Here is an 18,941-nt window from a genome sequence, read left to right as displayed (position 1 = left end):
GGGCTCAATCGGCACTGAGTCTGTCATGGAACGGAATCTCATCCCCTCGGTGTAGAATTCTCTTTGACATAGGGGATCATTGGGGACAGAGGTGACCTTGAAGAATCCCAAGCTTAATTCGCAATATGACACATACATTAAATCATAATGGGGTCTCCTAACAGACTCAACAGGTTAAGCTCTTTGATCATAGGTTCAAGCCTGAGTCATGCCACTAGTGTGACTCCTCAGGTGTCGCGGTACAATTTGGCAGCTGAGATGTTGGCCATCTCAGTGGTTGACCAGTGATGGGCCTCTCAGCTCACAGTAACACAGTGCCCCCCTGTGGCCCCCCAGGGACTCACAGGGATGCGATACCGTAGGTGAGGGCCGCTCCTCTACTCCATTCGTTGCTGATGCACTTATCCTGATCATGCGATTCAGCTACCGGTTGTCCTCTCCATTTTATCCACCCAACTATTTTCTAAACGCTTTATCCAATGCAGAGTCCCAGAAAGCAGCAGGCACAAAGCAGGACGGGCCGCCCGTCCATCGCAAGACACACAGACACAATTATACACCTGGAGGAAGCCCACGTGCAGACGGGGAGAACATACAAACTCCACACCGACAGCACCCCAGGTCCGGGACGAAAGCAGACACAGACACGGGGTACGGGGTGGTGCTGCCTGCGATGTGTTGAAAGACAAGGGGCTTGAGGCTGGGCAGGTCGAAAGAGTCTGTGGGCTGTTCCTCATCCTCCCCTGTCTGTGATCATGAGCGCCGTACCTCAGAGCCCAGATCAGACAGCTGAACACAACCAGCAGTTAAACGTCGGAGGAGTCTAACAACACAACTTGGCAATTATTTTTTAAATGATATAGTGGTTGGCTATTTACCAAAATATTTTCCTACACTCATGCAGGACTGCCCTCACACATTCTACCCATGAATCCTACTCCTGTATCCTGCTCATACTGTATATCCTGCTCTTCTCCTCATGTATCCTGCTCATACTGTATATCCTGCTCCTGTCCTCATGAATCCTGCTTCTGTCCTCACGTATCCTGCTCATGAATCCTGCTCCTGTCCTCATTAATCCAGCTCCTGTCCTCATGAATCCTGCTCCTGTCCTCGTGTATTCTGCTCCTGTCCTCATGAATCCTGCTCCTGTCCTCATGTATCTTGCTCATGAATCCAGCTCCTGTCCTCATGTATGCTTCTCATGAATCCTGCTCCTGTCCTCATTAATCCTGCTCCTGTTCTTGTGTATTCTGCTCCTGTCCTCATGAATCCTGCTCCTGTCCTCATGAATCCAGCTCCTGTCCTCATGAATCCAGCTCCCGTCCTCGTGAATCCTGCTCCTGCCTCATGAATCCAGCTCCCGTCCTCGTGAATCCAGCTCCCGTCCTCGTGAATCCAGCTCCCGTCCTCGTGAATCCTGCTCCTGTCCTCGTGAATCCTGCTCCTGTCCTCGTGAATCCAGCTCCCGTCCTCATGAATCCTGCTCCTGTCCTCATGAATCCTGCTCCTGTCCTCATGAATCCAGCTCCTGTCCTCATGAATCCTGCTCCTGCCTCATGAATCCAGCTCCCGTCCTCCTGAATCCAGCTCCCGTCCTCATGAATCCTGCTCCTGTCCTCATGAATCCTGCTCCTGTCCTCATGAATCCAGCTCCCGTCTCATGAATCCAGCTCCCGTCCTCATGAATCCTGCTCCTGCCTCATGAATCCAGCTCCTGTCCTCATGAATCCAGCTCCTGTCCTCATGAATTCTGCTCCTGTCCTCATGAATCCAGCTCCCGTCCTCATGAATCCTGCTCCTGCCTCATGAATCCTGCTCCTGCCTCATGAATCCAGCTCCTGTCCTCATGAATCCAGCTCCTGTCCTCATGAATTCTGCTCCTGTCCTCATGAATCCAGCTCCCGTCCTCATGAATCCTGCTCCCGTCCTCATGAATCCAGCTCCCGTCCTCATGAATCCTGCTCCCGTCCTCATGAATCCAGCTCCCGTCCTCGTGAATCCAGCTCCCATCCTCATGAATCCTGCTCCTGCCTCATGAATCCAGCTCCTGTCCTCATGAATCCAGCTCCCGTCCTCATGAATCCAGCTCCTGTCCTCATGAATCCTGCTCCTGTCCTCATGAATCCAGCTCCTGCCTCATGAATCCAGCTCCCGTCCTCGTGAATCCAGCTCCCATCCTCATGAATCCTGCTCCTGCCTCATGAATCCTGCTCCTGCCTCATGAATCCAGCTCCCGTCCTCATGAATCCAGCTCCTGTCCTCATGAATCCTGCTCCTGTCCTCATGAATCCAGCTCCCGTCCTCATGAATCCTGCTCCTGTCCTCATGAATCCTGCTCCTGTCCTCATGAATCCTGCTCCTGCCTCATGAATCCAGCTCCCGTCCTTGTGAATCCAGCTCCCGTCCTCATGAATCCTGCTCCTGCCTCATGAATCCTGCTCCTGCCTCATGAATCCAGCTCCTGTCCTCATGAATCCAGCTCCTGTCCTCATGAATTCTACTCCTGTCCTCATGAATCCTGCTCTCTCAAGGCCTTTGTGAGAGAGAAACCTTTGTGATTCTACCAAACCACATGTCCTGAGCTACACCAGTGAACACACAGGTATCTGAATTATAACATAGCCCTGTTTGAAATATTGCTTTAGAGCTCATCAGTGAGATAAAAGAATACCACAGCACAGTTATTTTGAACAGTCTGGGTTTGGCAGAGAAGATCAAAGATCAAGACATGATGCTATCTATCCAAAGCCTTTTTTATTGGTGGGGGGTCTTGTTTTCTGACTCTGAAGAAGTCCCCTGAGTTGATATTGTCAATGCCTTTGTGGATACTGAATTCATCCTGTCAGTGTAGGACAGTCTCATGTACAGTATATGGTCTTCATTCACTGGGTGAATCCCAGAGCAGAATAGTTTTTTTGTCATTCCATGAGGAGTATCATCTAAATGCCCCCTTGAGCTGAAGTGGAATGTACAGGCTTGAACTGTGGCGCGGACATTGAACAATGCCGATTTAGTATTTGCCCGAATCTCACTGAGTAGGGGGTGTTCCCATCTTCCTATTCCACCAGGTTTTGCCAGCTGACAGGAAAGGAAAACAAAGGTGTTTAAGTGGGGTTCAGCTCACAGGTGAAGCTGATTCGGATCAGAGCCAGCATGAGCGAACCTGTTTGTGTAAGTGTCCGGCTGAAGAGCGTCCTGCTAAGGACACAGGAAGATCGGGAGAGGAGAGCGAAGCTCAAGGAGACAGGGAAAGAGGAGGGAAGAGAAAGGATGGAGCAGCGATGATTCCTGTGTCTTAATATAGCCATCTTCCTCCTCTGTGTGAAGAAATGATTTCTACCCCTTAACTGCAGCCCACAGACTGACGCATGCAGCAGCAAGCACTGAGCAACTACTGTACAACACACTGTAACAACACAGCTAGTGCACAGAGGAAACATAGTGCAGACACTGCAGTACACTGACTGGACACTACAGGACATTAACACTGCACTGAGAGAGAGGGGTTAATACAGTGCAGACACACTGACTGGACACTCCAGTACATTAACACTGCACTGAGAGAGAGGGGTTAATACAGTCCAGACACACTGACTGGACACTACAGGACATTAACACTGCACTGAGAGAGAGGGGTTAATACAGTCCAGACACACTGACTGGACACTACAGGACATTAACACTGCACTGAGAGAGAGGGGTTAATACAGTCCAGACACACTGACTGGACACTCCAGTACATTAACACTGCACTGAGAGAGAGGGGTTAATACAGTCCAGACACACTGACTGGACACTACAGGACATTAACACTGCGCTGAGAGAGAGGGGTTAATACAGTCCAGACACACTGACTGGACACTACAGGACATTAACACTGCACTGAGAGAGAGGGGTTAATACAGTCCAGACACACTGACTGGACACTACAGGACATTAACACTGTACAGACACAGGACAGTCCTGTACAATCATGTACAGCTCTATTCCCCTGCTATCTTCTCACTCTGATCTGTTCATCAGAGTAGAGCAGAGAAAAAGAGATCATTTAACTGGGTCTTTTTGATTTCATTTGAAGGGGTAAAATAATATTTTAACACATCACCTTATAATACTTGTTGCAGACAAACTACAGTCTCTGTTTTCACTGATATCTTCTCCCTGCCGGATGGGCGTCCCGGAGGTGCGGAGATCAGGAGCGAGTCTGTGCTGGAGGGGCTCTTGGCAGCAGGCTGGGGACACCCCGTGAGGCCGACACCTCACCCCGGCTCGGTCTCCCAGCAGGGGGCGCTGTCGTGTCGCTCCTGCTACGGCTCCCCACGGGGCAGAGTGGGACGGCTCCCAGCAGGCCTGTGCCCTGCCACCCGGCGTGCAGCTCCTGTCTCCCCAGCGGACTAAGCTCCTGTCTCCCCAGCGGACTGGGCTCCTGTCTCCCCAATGGATTGGGCTCCTGTCTCCCCAGCGGACTGGGCTCCTGTCTCCCCAGCGGACTGGGCTCCTGTCTCCCCAGCGGACTGGGCTCCTGTCTCCCCAGTGGACTCTGCTCCTGTCTCCCCAATGGACTGGGCTCCTGTCTCCCCAGCGGACTGGGCTCCTGTCTCCCCAGCGGACTGGGCTCCTGTCTTTCCAGCGAACTCTGCTCCTGTCTCCCCAGCGGACTGGGCTCCTGTCTCCCCAGTGGACTGGGCTCCTGTCTCCCCAGTGGACTCTGCTCCTGTCTGCCCAGTGGACTCTGCTCCTGTCTGGGCTGTCTCAAGTCTCCTGTCTGGGCTCCTGTCTCCCCAGTGGACTGGGCTCCTGTCTTTCCAGCGAACTCTGCTCCTGTCTCCCCAGCAAACTCTGCTCCTGTCTCCCCAGTGGACTCTGCTCCTGTCTCCCCAGCGGACTGGGCTCCTGTCTCCCCAGCAAACTCTGTTCCTGTCTTCCCAGTGGACTCTGCTCCAGTCTCCCCAGTGGACTCTGCTCCAGTCTCCCCAGTGGACTGGGCTCCTGTCTCCCCAGCGGACTGGGCTCCTGTCTGGGCTGTCTCAAATCTCCTGTCTGGGCTCCTGTCTCCCCAGCGGACTGGGCTCCTGTCTCCCCAGCAAACTCTGCTCCTGTCTTCCCAGTGGACTCCTGTCTCCCCAATGGACTGGGCTCCTGTCTCCCCAGTGAACTCTGCTCCTGTCTGGGCTGTCTCAAGTCTCCTGTCTGGGCTCCTGTCTCCCCAGCGGACTGGGCTCCTGTCTTTCCAGCGAACTCTGCTCCTGTCTCCCCAGCAAACTCTGCTCCTGTCTCCCCAGCAAACTCTGCTCCTGTCTCCCGAGTGGACTCTGCTCCTGTCTTCCCAGTGGACTCTGCTCCTGTCTCCCCAATGGACTGGGCTCCTGTCTCCCCAGCTGACTGGGCTCCTGTCTCCCCAGTGAACGTGACCTCTTTTCCCACCGGTGCCCTTGCCCTGCAGGGCTCTGTTTTGGGGTCCCGGGAGCCCCTCGATCTCTCTCCAGCACCGGCTGACCCACCGCCGGTCATCAGCTGACCAGGGCCCGGTCTGCGGGGGGGCGGACTGGGGGGCGAGGTCCCCCCCCTTGCTGCGAGCCCGAGTGGGGGAGACCCCGGTCCGCGGGGACGCGCTCCTCGGCCGCTGACACACGCTGAGCTGGCCAGCAGATCAGCCCCCGTCTTCTTGCTGCCTTCTCCAGCTTCGCTTTATTTAGAATCAGACGGCCGACAGCTGGTCAAGCTTGTCCAGCTCCAGCCATTGGGAAAGTGTTTTGCTGATGGAGAAGGTTTTTCATTTTTTTTCTTGCTTTCCATCTGTGAAGCCCGCGGTCCGGATCAGTCCAGTCCGGTCTGGCCCGGTCCAGTCCAGTAGATGTGGAGTGGTTCTGTCAGGGATCAGCACCAGTGAGAAGCCCATTACAATCTCCACACGCAGGAGTCACACAGCTGGATGAGTGACTGATCGATCTCACAGCACCGCTGGTCCAGTCCGGTCCGGTCTGGCCCGGTCCAGTCCAGTAGAACGTGGAGTGGTTCTGTCAGGGATCAGCACCAGTGAGAAGCCCATTACTTTTTAGGGCGGAGCGGTGGCTCTGTGGCTAAGGATCTGGGCCTGTGACTGGAAGATTGCCGGTTCAAATCCTGCGGCCGGCAGAGGAATCCTACTCTGTTGGGCCCCTGAGCAAGGCCCTTAACCCCAGCTGCTCCAGGGGTGCCATATAAATGACTGACCCTGCGCTCTGACCCCCAGCTGGGGTTAAGGGCCTTGCTAAAAAGTAATGGGCTTCTCACTGGTGCTGATCCCTGACAGAACCACTCCACGTTCTACTGGACTGGACCAGGCCAGACCGGACCGGACCAGCGGTGCTGTGAGATCGATCAGTCCCTCCCTCAGCTGTGTGACTCCTGCGTGTGGAGATTGTAATGGGCTTCTCACTGGTGCTGATCCCTGACAGAACCACTCCAGGTTCTACTGGACTGGACCTGACCAGACGTGTCTCCATGGAGAGAAGCTGGGGTATGCGAAATCTGATCGATCTCACAGCACCGCTGGTCCGGTCCGGTCTGGTCAGGTCCAGTCCAGTAGAACCTGGAGTGGTTCTGTCAGGGATCAGCACCAGTGAGAAGCAGCTGAGGGAGGGACTGATCGATCTCACATCAGCGCCAGGCCAGTCCAGTCCAGTAGAACTTGCTGGTCAAGTACAGCAAAGGCTGGAGCCTCATGAACACCAGGCTCATGGGAAGGAAAACATGCTCCAGTTCACAACTGTCACTGGCGGAGCTGAAGGCTCTGACCTGGCTCTGACCCGACCAGCTGCACTGTTGCTAATGATTATTCCTGACACTTATATAGCGCTGTTCTGCTCACTCCACTCAAAGCACTTTACAGGTAATGGGGATCCCCTCCATCACCACCAGTGTGCAGCCCCACCTGAATGATGCACCAGTCTGCTCACACACACCAGCTCTCAGTGTGGAGGTTTCAGAAGCCAGTTCAGAGATGAGGATTATTAGGAGGCCATGATGGGTAAAGTTTGCCCAGGATACCAGGGTAACACTCCTACTCTTCTCGAGAAACACCCTGGGATTTTTACTGACCACAGAGAGTCAGGACCACGGTTTTACTTCTTATCCGAAGGACAGCGCCTGTTTACAGTACAGTGTCCCCATCACTATACTGGGGCATTAGGACCCACACAGACCTCAGGGTGAGCGCCCCCTACTGGCCCCACTAACACCTCTTCCAGCAGCAGCCTTAGCTTTCCCAGGAGTCTCCCACCAGGTACTGACCAGGCTCCTTCCTGCTGAGCTCCAGGGGGCTGCCAGTGAGCTGCAGGGTGATGGAGCATTTAGTGTCTCTTTGCTTTGGTGCTTAGCTGTGGTAGAGCAGGCCAACTTCTCCCAACAAAGCCCAGCATCAGAGACCCTCAGACTGCACCCTCGCACCGTGGCGAGACACACAGCGCTACAACCCCGCAGCTCTCGGGCCCGGGTTCGATTCCAGACTGCTATGGCCGCCTGGCTGTCTGTGTGGAGCATGGGGTCCGCATTGTCCAAAAACCTGTGCCCTGGATTCATTAGTGCTAGCTAATTGTCACCCCCTGTCCCCCGGCCCCTCAGAGCGTGTCCGGGATGGTCTCGGCTCGGGAGCAGCGCGCCCGGTGTCCTGAGCCGGGCGAGGCTCGGGTCAGGGTGGCCCGTGTGGGGCCCGGGGTGAGGGCGCGGGAGATGGACTGAGCCTGACACCGCGGCCAGTTTCCTCGTTTCTCCGCCCGGTGTTCTTCTACAGAATCGGTGACGAGGGCGGGGGAACGGGGACCGAGTTTCTCTCGGCGTGTTTAATTTACAGAGAACCATGAGACCGTGTCTTGGGCGCTCTGACAGAAGAGCGGGGAAGGAAAATCGATGCTCTGCCCTCTATTTATAAGTTCCGGATCGTCTCCTCCCCTCCCCTCCTCGGGGTCCCCCCCCTTCTCCCGGCTCCGTCATCACCGGGCACGGCGCCCTCCTCCTCCTCCCCCCGCCCTCGCGCCGAGCTGACCCGGCTGCGGCGTGTAGGAACAGCCGCAGCCCCCATCGTAGGCACGCGCCGGCTATAACAGGCGCCGCGAGCCGCAGATCCAGCAGTCAACCGGCAACTCACCGCCAGACCCAGCGAGCGCCACTCGCCTCCGACACCAGAGCTGCTCACAGCGGAGATAGCACGCAGCGCCTCGCCCGCCTCAGGCTAACTCGCTCCCGGCTTTGGTTGGACATGGAAACCCGCTCGAGGACACGGAGCTCCAGGAGCAGGAGCTCCACCGCTCGCAACTTCAAAAGTGAGTGACCGGTCTTCTGCGGGGCTCTTTTCTGTCAGACCTGCGTCCGTCTAAGACTGCTTCCACTGTTGTTGTTATCAGTCGTGACAGAACGCAAGGTTGTCCTCGAAAAAGCACTTTTCAGGTGCTGTGAGGTTTAGTTGTTACTTGTGGCGCTCACTGCCCTGTGTTAGCCAGTGTTCACGGTTATTACTGTGTTAGCCAGTGTTCACGGTTAGTAATGTTAGCCATTGTTAAGGAGTATTACTGTGTTAACCAGTGTTAACGGTTATTAATGTGTTAGCCAGTTAATACTAATATTAATGTTAGCCAGGGAGACAGAGCTGGGGAGATTGAGGTCTGGGAGCTCAGTCGTGCCGAGTGGACCCATCGGAGTGTGCCACTAAGGGCTCGATCGCTCAAACACTTTCTTTTATTTCCGATAACCTGTGAGAATGCATGCATGTAAAACACTCTCAGCGTTTTAAGATCAGAATGATAAGAGATGTATCTGGGCTGTGCTAGTCTGGGACAAGCTACCCAGTAACGCTGCTGAAGCCGATACCCTGGCCTCCTTCAAGTCACAGCTCGAGGAGGTCCTCCGGTCAGAACAGGAGGCACTTCTTTACACAAAGGGTGGTGGGGGTGTGGAGCAAGTCGGAACAGCCTCGTTCCGTTTGCGCCCCTCGCTTACACACTGCGGGAGGAAGAGAACTTCTTTCTCGCGGTTGTGCCCGAGCGCAGCGGCGGGTGCGAGAGTCTTGTACGAGGACCGGACACCCGGGCTCACAACGAGCTCGGAGAGATTTCTGCTGAAATCGGTAGAGCCGGTCAGTGCGGCCCGCGCCTGTCAGAGTCCCTCCTGCCGTGGGAGGAAGACAGAATTACTGAGCGCAAAAGAGCTAGCAGGGGCAGTGACAAGAGCAAAATTGGCAAAGTCTGGGAAATATGGTGATATAACATTCCTAAATCATTAGTGACATTAATTTACCTCAGTACAATGTGTTCTTTGTTGTCGTTTTCAGTGCGAACAATGCGCTCAGCGTCTTACCGATTAGAAAGAAAACGACAAGTTCAAATCAAGTTCCAATTAAAGCAGGTGACATGATTGTAATCAGAAATGACAAGTGACTATTTAAGAGGCTGCACCTGGAGCGAGGGCTCGCGCTGGTCCTCGTTATGCAGCTTTTGGTGACGCAGTACTCCAAGGAGATGTCCCAGATAGAAAACTAACACTCGGGTTACTTAGATCTGAGATGTAGCTGCCAACTCTAACACGTTTTCCCGTCAGTTTGAACACCGTTCTCATTTCTACCATCCCCAGTCTGCTACAGCGCAGCTCCGCACCTCAGGCTCCAGGGGGTTCAAGGTGCAGCTAAAATCGGTCGAGATTTTAGCTGGATAGCGCGTAATAATCTTCCAAAGCAAGATTAACAAAGATTGTTAGTGATCAAACAGTGTGGGAAAAAGCGTAAAGATAGGGCGCTTGGTTTTAAACAGTTGCGCGTCAAGGAAACATTATGAATAAGTCAGGCTACATGTTTTCCTGCACTGGTAAAAAAAAAAAAAGTTAGAGTGTTTTTCGAAGCAGGATTAAAAAACATATGCACTGCAGAGCACACAAGGAAGAACACCCCCCTCTCCCCACGCACGACAGCGCAGCAGTCGCGGGTCGTCGAGTGCAGAGACCGGGCGACACAGACCGCGGCTTCCGCGGAGCACCGGCAGCGCGTGTGCCCGCGCGCACGGTCAATGAGGCGCGACCGCGAGCCCGAAATGAGAGCGTAGGAAAATGTTGCGCGCGGGACAGCCGCTGCCTCGTGCTCGTTTTCCTCAATGAGCCCCCATTGTCTCCGGTAACCGAACACCTTTCTCAATGGCCGGAGCGCGCTGAATTATGCACGCGGTGAATTATAGATGAGCACACGCGGCTCCTGTTCCAAGTTGTGACGCCAATGGATTCGCAGGTTTTCCATTGAGCCCCGGGCCCGGCCTGTCGGCGGCGACGAGGGCTGCGTGCCGGTGGTTTCATTGCCGCGGCTATAGTAACAGCAGCCCGTCTTGTGGGTTTCAGTTCCCAGAAGCGGGCTTTGACGTTCAACGCGGTTGCAAGATCTGTTTGAGTTGCGCTGAGCCACGGTGTGAGATTCCAGCTGCGGTTCGCCCTCTCTCGGAATCCGTCTCTCGTCTCTGTGCGGTTGTGCTGTGTGTACAGTAGTTCGCTTCTTCCTTATTCCGAAGAACTGGTTAGTTCAGAACGCAACAACACCACCAGCTGCCTAAACCACCGACTGCATTTCCCTAATAATAATAATAATAATAATAATAATAATAATAATAATGTGCTTCAGTGACCTTGATGGTGATGATGATAATCAGAAAGGTTAAAGATGAATAATGATACTGTACTACAGTAACCAAGATGATGATGATGTTGATGATAATCATGAATGACGATATTGTACTATAGTGATCCATGATGATCATGATCAGGAATGATGATACTGTGCTACAGTGACCCATGATGGTGATGATCAGGAATGATGATACTGTGCTACAGTGACCCATGATGGTGATGATCAGGAATGATGATATTGTACTACAGTGATCCATGATGGTCATGATCAGGAATGATGATACTGTGCTACAGTGACCCATGATGGTGATGATCAGGAATGATGATACTGTGCTACAGTGATCCATGATGGTCATGATCATGAATGATGATACTGTGCTACAGTGATCCATGATGGTCATGATCATGAATGATGATACTGTGCTACAGTGACCCACGATGGTCAGGAATGATGATACTGTGCTAGAGTGACCCACGATGGTCAGGAATGATGATACTGTGCTAGAGTGACCCATGGTGATGATCAGGAATGATGATACTGTGCTACAGTGATCCATGATGGTCATGATCATGAATGATGATACTGTGCTACAGTGATCCATGATGGTCATGATCATGAATGATGATACTGTGCTACAGTGATCCATGATGGTCATGATCAGGAATGATGATACTGTGCTACAGTGACCCATGGTGATGATCAGGAATGCTGATACTGTATTACAGTTTATTGCCGTCTCCCCTCTGCCCTGTGCTGCTCCCTACTAACCCCTCGTGTTCTCCTCTCTCTGCCAGGCGGCCTCACTCTGTGGTTGGTGGTGTGGTGTGTAGTGGTGCGGCCGGGCGGCGTGTCCGCCTGCCCCCGGCTCTGCGTGTGCTACCCCTCTCCCATGACGGTCAGCTGCCAGTCCCAGAACTTCACCACTGTGCCGGCCGGCATCCCCTTCGACTCCCAGAGAGTCTTCCTGCAGAATAACCGCATTACCGAGCTGCGCTCCGACTCCTTCGGCTTCGAGACACAGGTAGGGCAGGCGTGTGTGCCCTCTGTGTGTCCTCTCTGTGTCTGTAGTGTGTCCTCTGTGTGTCAGTGGTTTGTCCTCTCTGTGTCTGCACTGTATCCTCTATGTGTCAGTGGTTTGTCCTCTCTGTGTCTGTAGTGTGTCCTCTGTGTGACACACAGGAGTTCTGGTGCAATGCACTGCTGGTGGTGAGTGATATACAATCTGTGTGTGTGTTACAGTGTGCGTATTCCCCTGCTGCAGTGGGTATACCTGTTCCGTCTGCTCTGTCCTGACCACATGCTCTCTGCTGACCCGCAGCGACTCTCTCTGACCCCCGCCCTCTGCCCTCTGCCCTCTCTGCAGGTCCTGTGGCTGTACTCCAACAACATCACCTCCATCGAGGCCGGCGCCTTCAGCGAGCTCCGCGAGCTGGAGGAGCTGGACCTGGGGGACAACCCTTACCTGCGCTGGCTGGACGGGGGCGCCTTCCGGGGCCTGGAGCGGCTGCAGAGCCTGCACATGCACCGCTGCCGGCTCTCCGTGCTGCCCCACGACATCTTCCACAAGCTCTACAGCCTGCAGTTCCTCTACCTGCAGGAGAACCAGCTGCACCTCCTGCAGGACGACCTCTTCTCCGACCTGGTCAACCTCACCCACCTCTTCCTGCACGGCAACCGCATCCGCACGCTGTCCGAGAACGTCTTCCGGGGCCTGGTCAACCTGGACCGCCTGCTGCTGCACGAAAACCGGATCAGGCAGGTGAACAGGAAGGCGTTCCGGGACCTGGGAAGACTGACCATGCTGTTCCTGTTCAACAACTCCCTCTCGGAGCTCCCGGGACAGGTCCTGCGGGACACCGCCTCCATCCAGTTCCTCAGGCTGAACGGCAACCCCTGGTCCTGCGGCTGCGAGGCCCGCTCCCTGTGGGAGTGGTTCCGCAAATCCCGGGTGTCCAGCTCCGAGCTGGTGTGCTCCTCCCCTTCCCTGAGGCGCGGCGTGGATCTCCGGTTCCTCCGGGAGATGGATTTCGCCACTTGCCCGCTGCCCGATCCGGGCTCCTTGGCCGGTACCACCACCACTACCTTCAGCACCAAGACCCGCTGGTGGTTCTCCAAGGCCAAACCGGTCTCCAGCTCCAAGGGGATCTTCGGGAAGAGCTCGGAGACGGTCAAGGCCTTCCCCTTCTCCTCCAACAAGCCCCACAACTCCCTGCCTCCCTCCTCCTCCTCGTCCACCTCTTTCTCGTCCTCCAAGTATGAGATCGGGGAGGAGGAGGTCGCGCTGCCCAAGCTGGACGCGGAGGAGTACTGGGCCAACTACGGCAACGAGGACGCCTCCTCCGTCCGCTGCTTTGAGCTCGAATGCCCACCCGGGTTCGATGTCTCTGATCCCTCCTCCTCATCGCCCCCATCCCTGCCCCACCCCGCCCGCCTGTACCCCCTCGCCCTGGCCTTGCTTGCCCTCTCCCTCCACCTGCTCTTCGGCTGAACCCCCCTCTTTGCCCCCACGTCCCACGAGAAACATCTCCTGCCTGCCTATTTACCCTGAAACTGCCCCACTCCTCTAAACTCTGACCCACTCCACTCCTGCTCTTTACTTGTCTCTTGCCCGTTCGAGGGCCTTCGAACCCTGAGACCGGAGTGTCTGTGTGTTACCCGAGTCTTTTGGAGTGCGGGCGGATAGGCGGAGGGCGTCTAGCGTAGTAGGGTACTGTTGACATCTCTGCCGTTTTACGCTACCGACAAGGCCGATTACGGCTGCCTCTGGCACGAACGCAGACACCGTTAATACTGCTGCTGCCGCCGCTACAGCTGACTTACAAACCGCTGTCGCTAGCACTGCAACTACCGTTACTTCTACCGCTACAGCACACAGCAACACTACTGCCACCACAGTCAGTGCAGCTACTTTTACTACAGCTACCGCTACGTCTGCTAGCGCTGTCACTATTCCTACTGCTAGTGCGACTGCTAGTACTGTTACTATTCCTACTGCTAGTGCGACTACTAGTACTGTTACTATTCCTACTGCTACTGCGACTGCTAGTACTGTTACTATTCCTACTGCTACTGCGACTGCTAGTACTGTTGCTATTCCTACTGCTACTGCGACTGCTAGTACTGTTACTATTCCTACTGCTACTGCGACTACTAGTACTGTCACTATTCCTACTGCTAGTGCGACTGCTAGTACTGTTGCTATTCCTACTGCTACTGCGACTGCTAGTACTGTTACTATTCCTACTGCTACTGCGACTGCTAGTACTGTTACTATTCCTACTGCTACTGCGACTACTAGTACTGTTACTATTCCTACTGCTACTGCGACTGCTAGTACTGTTGCTATTCCTACTGCTACTGCGACTGCTAGTACTGTTACTATTCCTACTGCTACTGCGACTACTAGAACTGTTACTATTCCTACTGCTACTGCGACTGCTAGTACTGTTACTATTCCTACTGCTACTGCGACTGCTAGTACTGTTACTATTCCTACTGCGACTGCTAGTACTGTTACTATTCCTACTGCTAGTGCTGCTATCGCTGCAACAATGGTTGCTCCTATAACTGCTATACACTGCTTGCTCTGACTGCTCTGTTACCGATTCTTCCTCAGTTTGTAGTTTGTTTCTGCCAGCTTCCTCTTGGCAGAGTGTGATTTAAGTCCGGTAAAAAAAAATCTTTGAATCCACGTTGCTTTAGAAATTCTTTAGTGTGCGCGCACTAACACATATCTTTTTTTTAAAAGGAGAAATCGTTCCTAGGCCCTGTTAACCCATTAAACACACCGGAAGCAAAGTGAGGGATCCAAGACAAAGTCGCCCGTGTCCAGGGTAGATATGGTCGGAATGTTCCCAGCGAAAAGATGGGGATTCCCAGTGACCGGGTGCTACCAGACAAAGACAGGGAAGCCACAAGGAGGTGATCCAGGCACGGTTTGAAAGGAGGAGAAAATCAGGTTTAAATTGCTTCCAGTTTTCTGAGAGACAGAGACAGAGGTTTTAATACAATGTGCACACATACTGCACGCATGCAGAAGTCACTGGATGACACAGAGCTGAAAGTGTTAGTTTTTCAAAATATATGCATCTTTATTTTTGGAATCCGCCTTTTGGAAACAACAACGCTGACACCAATATCCACACCACACTGTACCAGACTGTATATATTTCCATACATACTGTATGTACATAAACACATACTATATAGATATGCATATAGGCTCTATATTTACACAGTCTCTATTTTTAAACTGCCTCTGTTGCTGTAGATGTTGTCTCTGTTTGTGGAGCTCGCACGTCGCTGTTTTTTGTTCTTTTTCCGAATCGAATGGCACGCGATGCGTTCCCGGCACAGGCAGAGCCTCGACAGGCTCCAGCAGGCCGGTCAGACACGGAGATCATGAAGCATGCGGCACCTGTCACCCGGGGCGGGGGGGGGGACTGACGCAGACGATCGCTTACTTGAGCGCCAGATCTCGCACACGTACTACGCTGAGGTTAGCGCACACATTTTACTACCCCGGCATCAGATCATTTGCATATTAACTTGCTGGCAAGGGGAACACGTGCATTTCGGCTGGTGCAATCTTCTATCTGTGTGGCGCGGAAGCTCACCACAGCTCTAGTCCTGGAGCTCCAGTGGATTCTGTGTCTGTTTCTTCCACCTCTGCTCTGATTGACCTGATTGAGCTGACTGTCAGCTTACTGGACCCAATCAGTCCTTTTCAAGTTTCTTTAGCTGTTAATTTCGATAGACCTAGAAATCCTCAACCAGAGTTGTGCACCTGTGTGTCTACTCCAGAGATACTCACTCTTGCAGGACACTGGCACTGATGGACTTGACCAGAGCTCCCCAGTCCTTTTCAGTCCCACAGAGCTCTCATTAACCTAAATATTTGTGTAACCGCACCGATTTAACAGCCTTTCCCAGCTCTTCAGGAGAAGCTGCTTTAGAGAGACTGACAAAACCTGCAGACACAGCGCCCCCTCCAGGACCAGGACTAGACAGCCTCAGTGTGGACAATGAAACCGCAAATACACAGATCTACGCGTGACGTTCCAGTTCAGGTTTCCTTTTCTTTTTCTGTGCTGTGTTTGTTTCTATATCCTTATTCCTGGCGTTCGTGCCATCTTCTGTTTTTGACTCGTTCATGTTCGTCTTCCCGCGCTGTGGAGTCCCTCGGCTCTGCCCACCCCGTGATTCCCAGCGCTGCAGGAGAGATTCCACCCCCTCCTCTGTCTGCTCTGTCCTGTCACCCTAGCCCTACCCTTGCCCCTCCACACTGCCCCCTAGGGGCTGCAAGCCACACTGCTCCTAGTGCAGCTGGTTCCTGGGCTGTGACCACCATTCCCAGTGTGAACCTCCCCCCTTGTGTTCGGAATCTGGGATCCTGGACAAGGAACTGACTTGCAGACTGACAAAGGGAGTGCTGGCTGGACCAAGGGACTGACCTAACAGTGGACTTACAAACTTCCGAACTGGATAACTGAGTGACACAAAGACCAACGGACTAAATGGACATAGCCAGAGATTGATTGATTGACTGATGCCGATGGACTGACATGCTGGCTAATTGGAATCCTGATGAACCAACTGACTGACATTTTGACTGCCTGGCAACCTGATACTGTGACGATGGAACCACTTGCTGGATGCCGGATTTACACTCAGTCTGGCTGATGGACTGACTAAAGAACATACTGGCTGAGGATCAGACGTATTGACTGAATAAAGGACCTACTGTCTGACTGACGAGAGGACATGCTGACTATCTGACACACTGACTCTCTGAAGCACTGACTGACAGACTATCTGACACACTGACTACCCGACTGACTGATGGACTACCAGACACTAACTGATGGACTTCCTGACTAATTGACACACTGACTGACTGAAGGATGTACTGACTATCGGACATACTGACTATCTGACGCACTGACAGAAAGACCTCCGGACTATCTGACTCTGAGAGAAAGACCTCCGGACTATCTGACGCACTGACTGCTGGACTTCCTGACTATCTGACTCTGACAGAAAGACCTCCAGACTGTCTGACTCTGACAGAAAGACCTCCGGACTATCGGACACTGACTTACTGACTATCTGACTCTGACAGAAAGACCTCCGGACTGTCTGACACTGACTTACTGACTATCTGACACTGACAGAAAGACCTCCGGACTGTCTGACACTGACTTACTGACTATCTGACACTGACAGAAAGACCTCCGGACTACCTGACACTGACTTACTGACTACCACGCTGGCTGACTATTGGACTTATTGGTGTCTGAAGATCACCCTGGTTGTCTGACCATCTATTGGGCTTCCAGACAAACTGAATGAAGCCTGACAAGGTCTCCTGGCTGGACTGTGGAAATGGAGGACGCAGGGCCTGGGAGAGAGTGAGACGAAGCCCACTGCTCCCGGTTTCTCTGTGGTTCTTCCGGCTCCACTCCCCTCCTACACTCCTTCCTCTCCTCCGCCAGCGCGCGCCTCTGCTGGAGCAGCTTCCTCCCGAGCTGTGTGGGCGGACCGGAGCGGATCTGGACACCTGTTTCAGTCCTGCCGGCGTTTCCCATCCTCCCTCCCTCTCGGCCCTCTCTTCCTCGCTAGACCAGCAGGAATTACCCCTGCGGAGGAAGATGAGGGAGAGATGGGGGGAGAGGAGAGAGAAGGGGGAGAGACAGGGGGCAAAGAGAGAGAAGAGATAGAGGAAAGGGGAGACAGAGGGAGAGAAGGGGGAGAGGAGAGAGAAGAGAAAGAGGAGAAGGAGAAGAGGGAGAGGACAGGAGAGGAGATGGAGAGACAGAGAGAGAGAGAAGGTGGTCCATGCTGGAACCAGTCTAGTCACTCTGGGGGTTGGTGAAGTAGCAACAGAGAGGGAGGAGGAGGAGGGAGGACGGGCCAGCACTGTAATCTAGGGATTTCAGAGCCGACAGACCCAATCCTTCCTGGTTTAAATGCAGTAGAGGAAGGGGGAGTTCAAGATTAAGGAGAGATTACTGCCAGCTCTCAGCACGTCTGTCATCAGTCTGAGAGCCAGCAAGCTAAAGCCAGCCTGTCACTTGCTTTGCGGTTCCTTACCTGTGCATGTCAATGTTCCTTCTCTCATTACGGATTGAAGTTTTCTGTTGAATGCTTGTTTTCATTATAATGTGAAGACTGAGGGACATTTTTTCTAAAATGAGATCTGGATTTTTTAACAGAAGAATACACTTTGACCATATAAAAAGGTCAAGTTAGATTTTGTTTTTCATTTCTTGTTTGTCCTTTTGTGTTTTTGAGTTCACGCCGGCCACCACATAAGTGGGGTTGGCTTGAAATTTATTTTGTTGTTTGTGTACTTATTCTGGCCACTGGGCCAATTTGGTGAGGGCATATCGCCTCACCTTGGCAGCCATATTGGTGAGGTCAAGCCACTTTTGTTCCTTTACTCAAACCTGCTTGCCCTGACAACCATGTTGGTGAGGTCGGGGCTGGTGCTTTCCTCTTCTGTAATCTTGCTGTACTCATATTCTGTGGGTGTGTGTGTTTGTGAGTTTCCTTCACTCTGGATTTTGAATGCTGTGACTCATGTTCAATTGTGAATTGAAAAGAAAAAAAAATCTTTTTTGTGAGATTGTTTTTGATTTCAAAGAAAATTTGTTAAAAGGAAAGATAAAAAAATAAATAAATGTTATATTTGGTTTACAAAAATATGTTGGTTGTTGATCTGTTTTTTGACAAATGTGTTTATAAAATTTTTATATATGTGTAAACTCTAGACTACATACTTATGAGACTCTCTCTATATAAACACACCTGGAGTACAGACTCTTATTGGAGACTCTGTGTATATATATACACACACACCTGGAGTACAGACTCTTATTGGAGACTCTGTATACACACACACACACCTGGAGTACAGACTCTTATTGGAGACTCTGTATACACACACACACACCTGGAGTACAGACTCTTATTGGAGACTCTGTATATATATATACACACACACCTGGAGCAATTATAATAATAAAATAATAATAATAATAATAATAATTGCTTACACTTATATAGCGCTTTTCTGGACACTCCACTCAAAGTGCTTAACGGGTAATGGGGACTCCCCTCCACCACCACCAATGTGCAGCCCCACCTGGAGTACAGAATCACTCTTATTGGAGACTCTGTATATATACACACACCTGGAGTACAGACTCTTATTGGAGACTCTGTATACACACACACCTGGAGTACAGACTCTTATTGGAGACTCTGTATATATACACACACACACCTGGAGTACAAACTC

The 18,941-nt window shown here is 52.5% G+C and overlaps 1 protein-coding gene across 1 annotated transcript; it reads left to right on the top strand.

The window, feature by feature from the left end:
• The first annotated feature begins 8,005 nt into the window (after window positions 1–8,005).
• On the top strand, window positions 8,006–18,343 carry rtn4rl2a (reticulon 4 receptor-like 2 a). The gene is made up of 3 exons (XM_088642676.1): window positions 8,006–8,303; window positions 11,434–11,660; window positions 12,003–18,343. Exons 1-3 carry the CDS (start codon window positions 8,240–8,242, stop codon window positions 13,125–13,127), a joined length of 1,416 nt encoding a protein of 471 aa, XP_088498802.1. The 5' UTR covers window positions 8,006–8,239; the 3' UTR covers window positions 13,128–18,343.
• Window positions 18,344–18,941: the final 598 nt, after the last annotated feature.

The sequence above is a fragment of the Lepisosteus platostomus genome, chromosome 8 (genome assembly GCF_059453375.1).
Source record: "Lepisosteus platostomus isolate fLepPlt1 chromosome 8, fLepPlt1.hap1, whole genome shotgun sequence".
Classification (NCBI taxonomy): Eukaryota; Metazoa; Chordata; class Actinopteri; order Semionotiformes; family Lepisosteidae; genus Lepisosteus; species Lepisosteus platostomus.
Note: the sequence above shows the minus strand (reverse complement) of the source record. Positions and strands in the feature narration are given on the sequence as shown.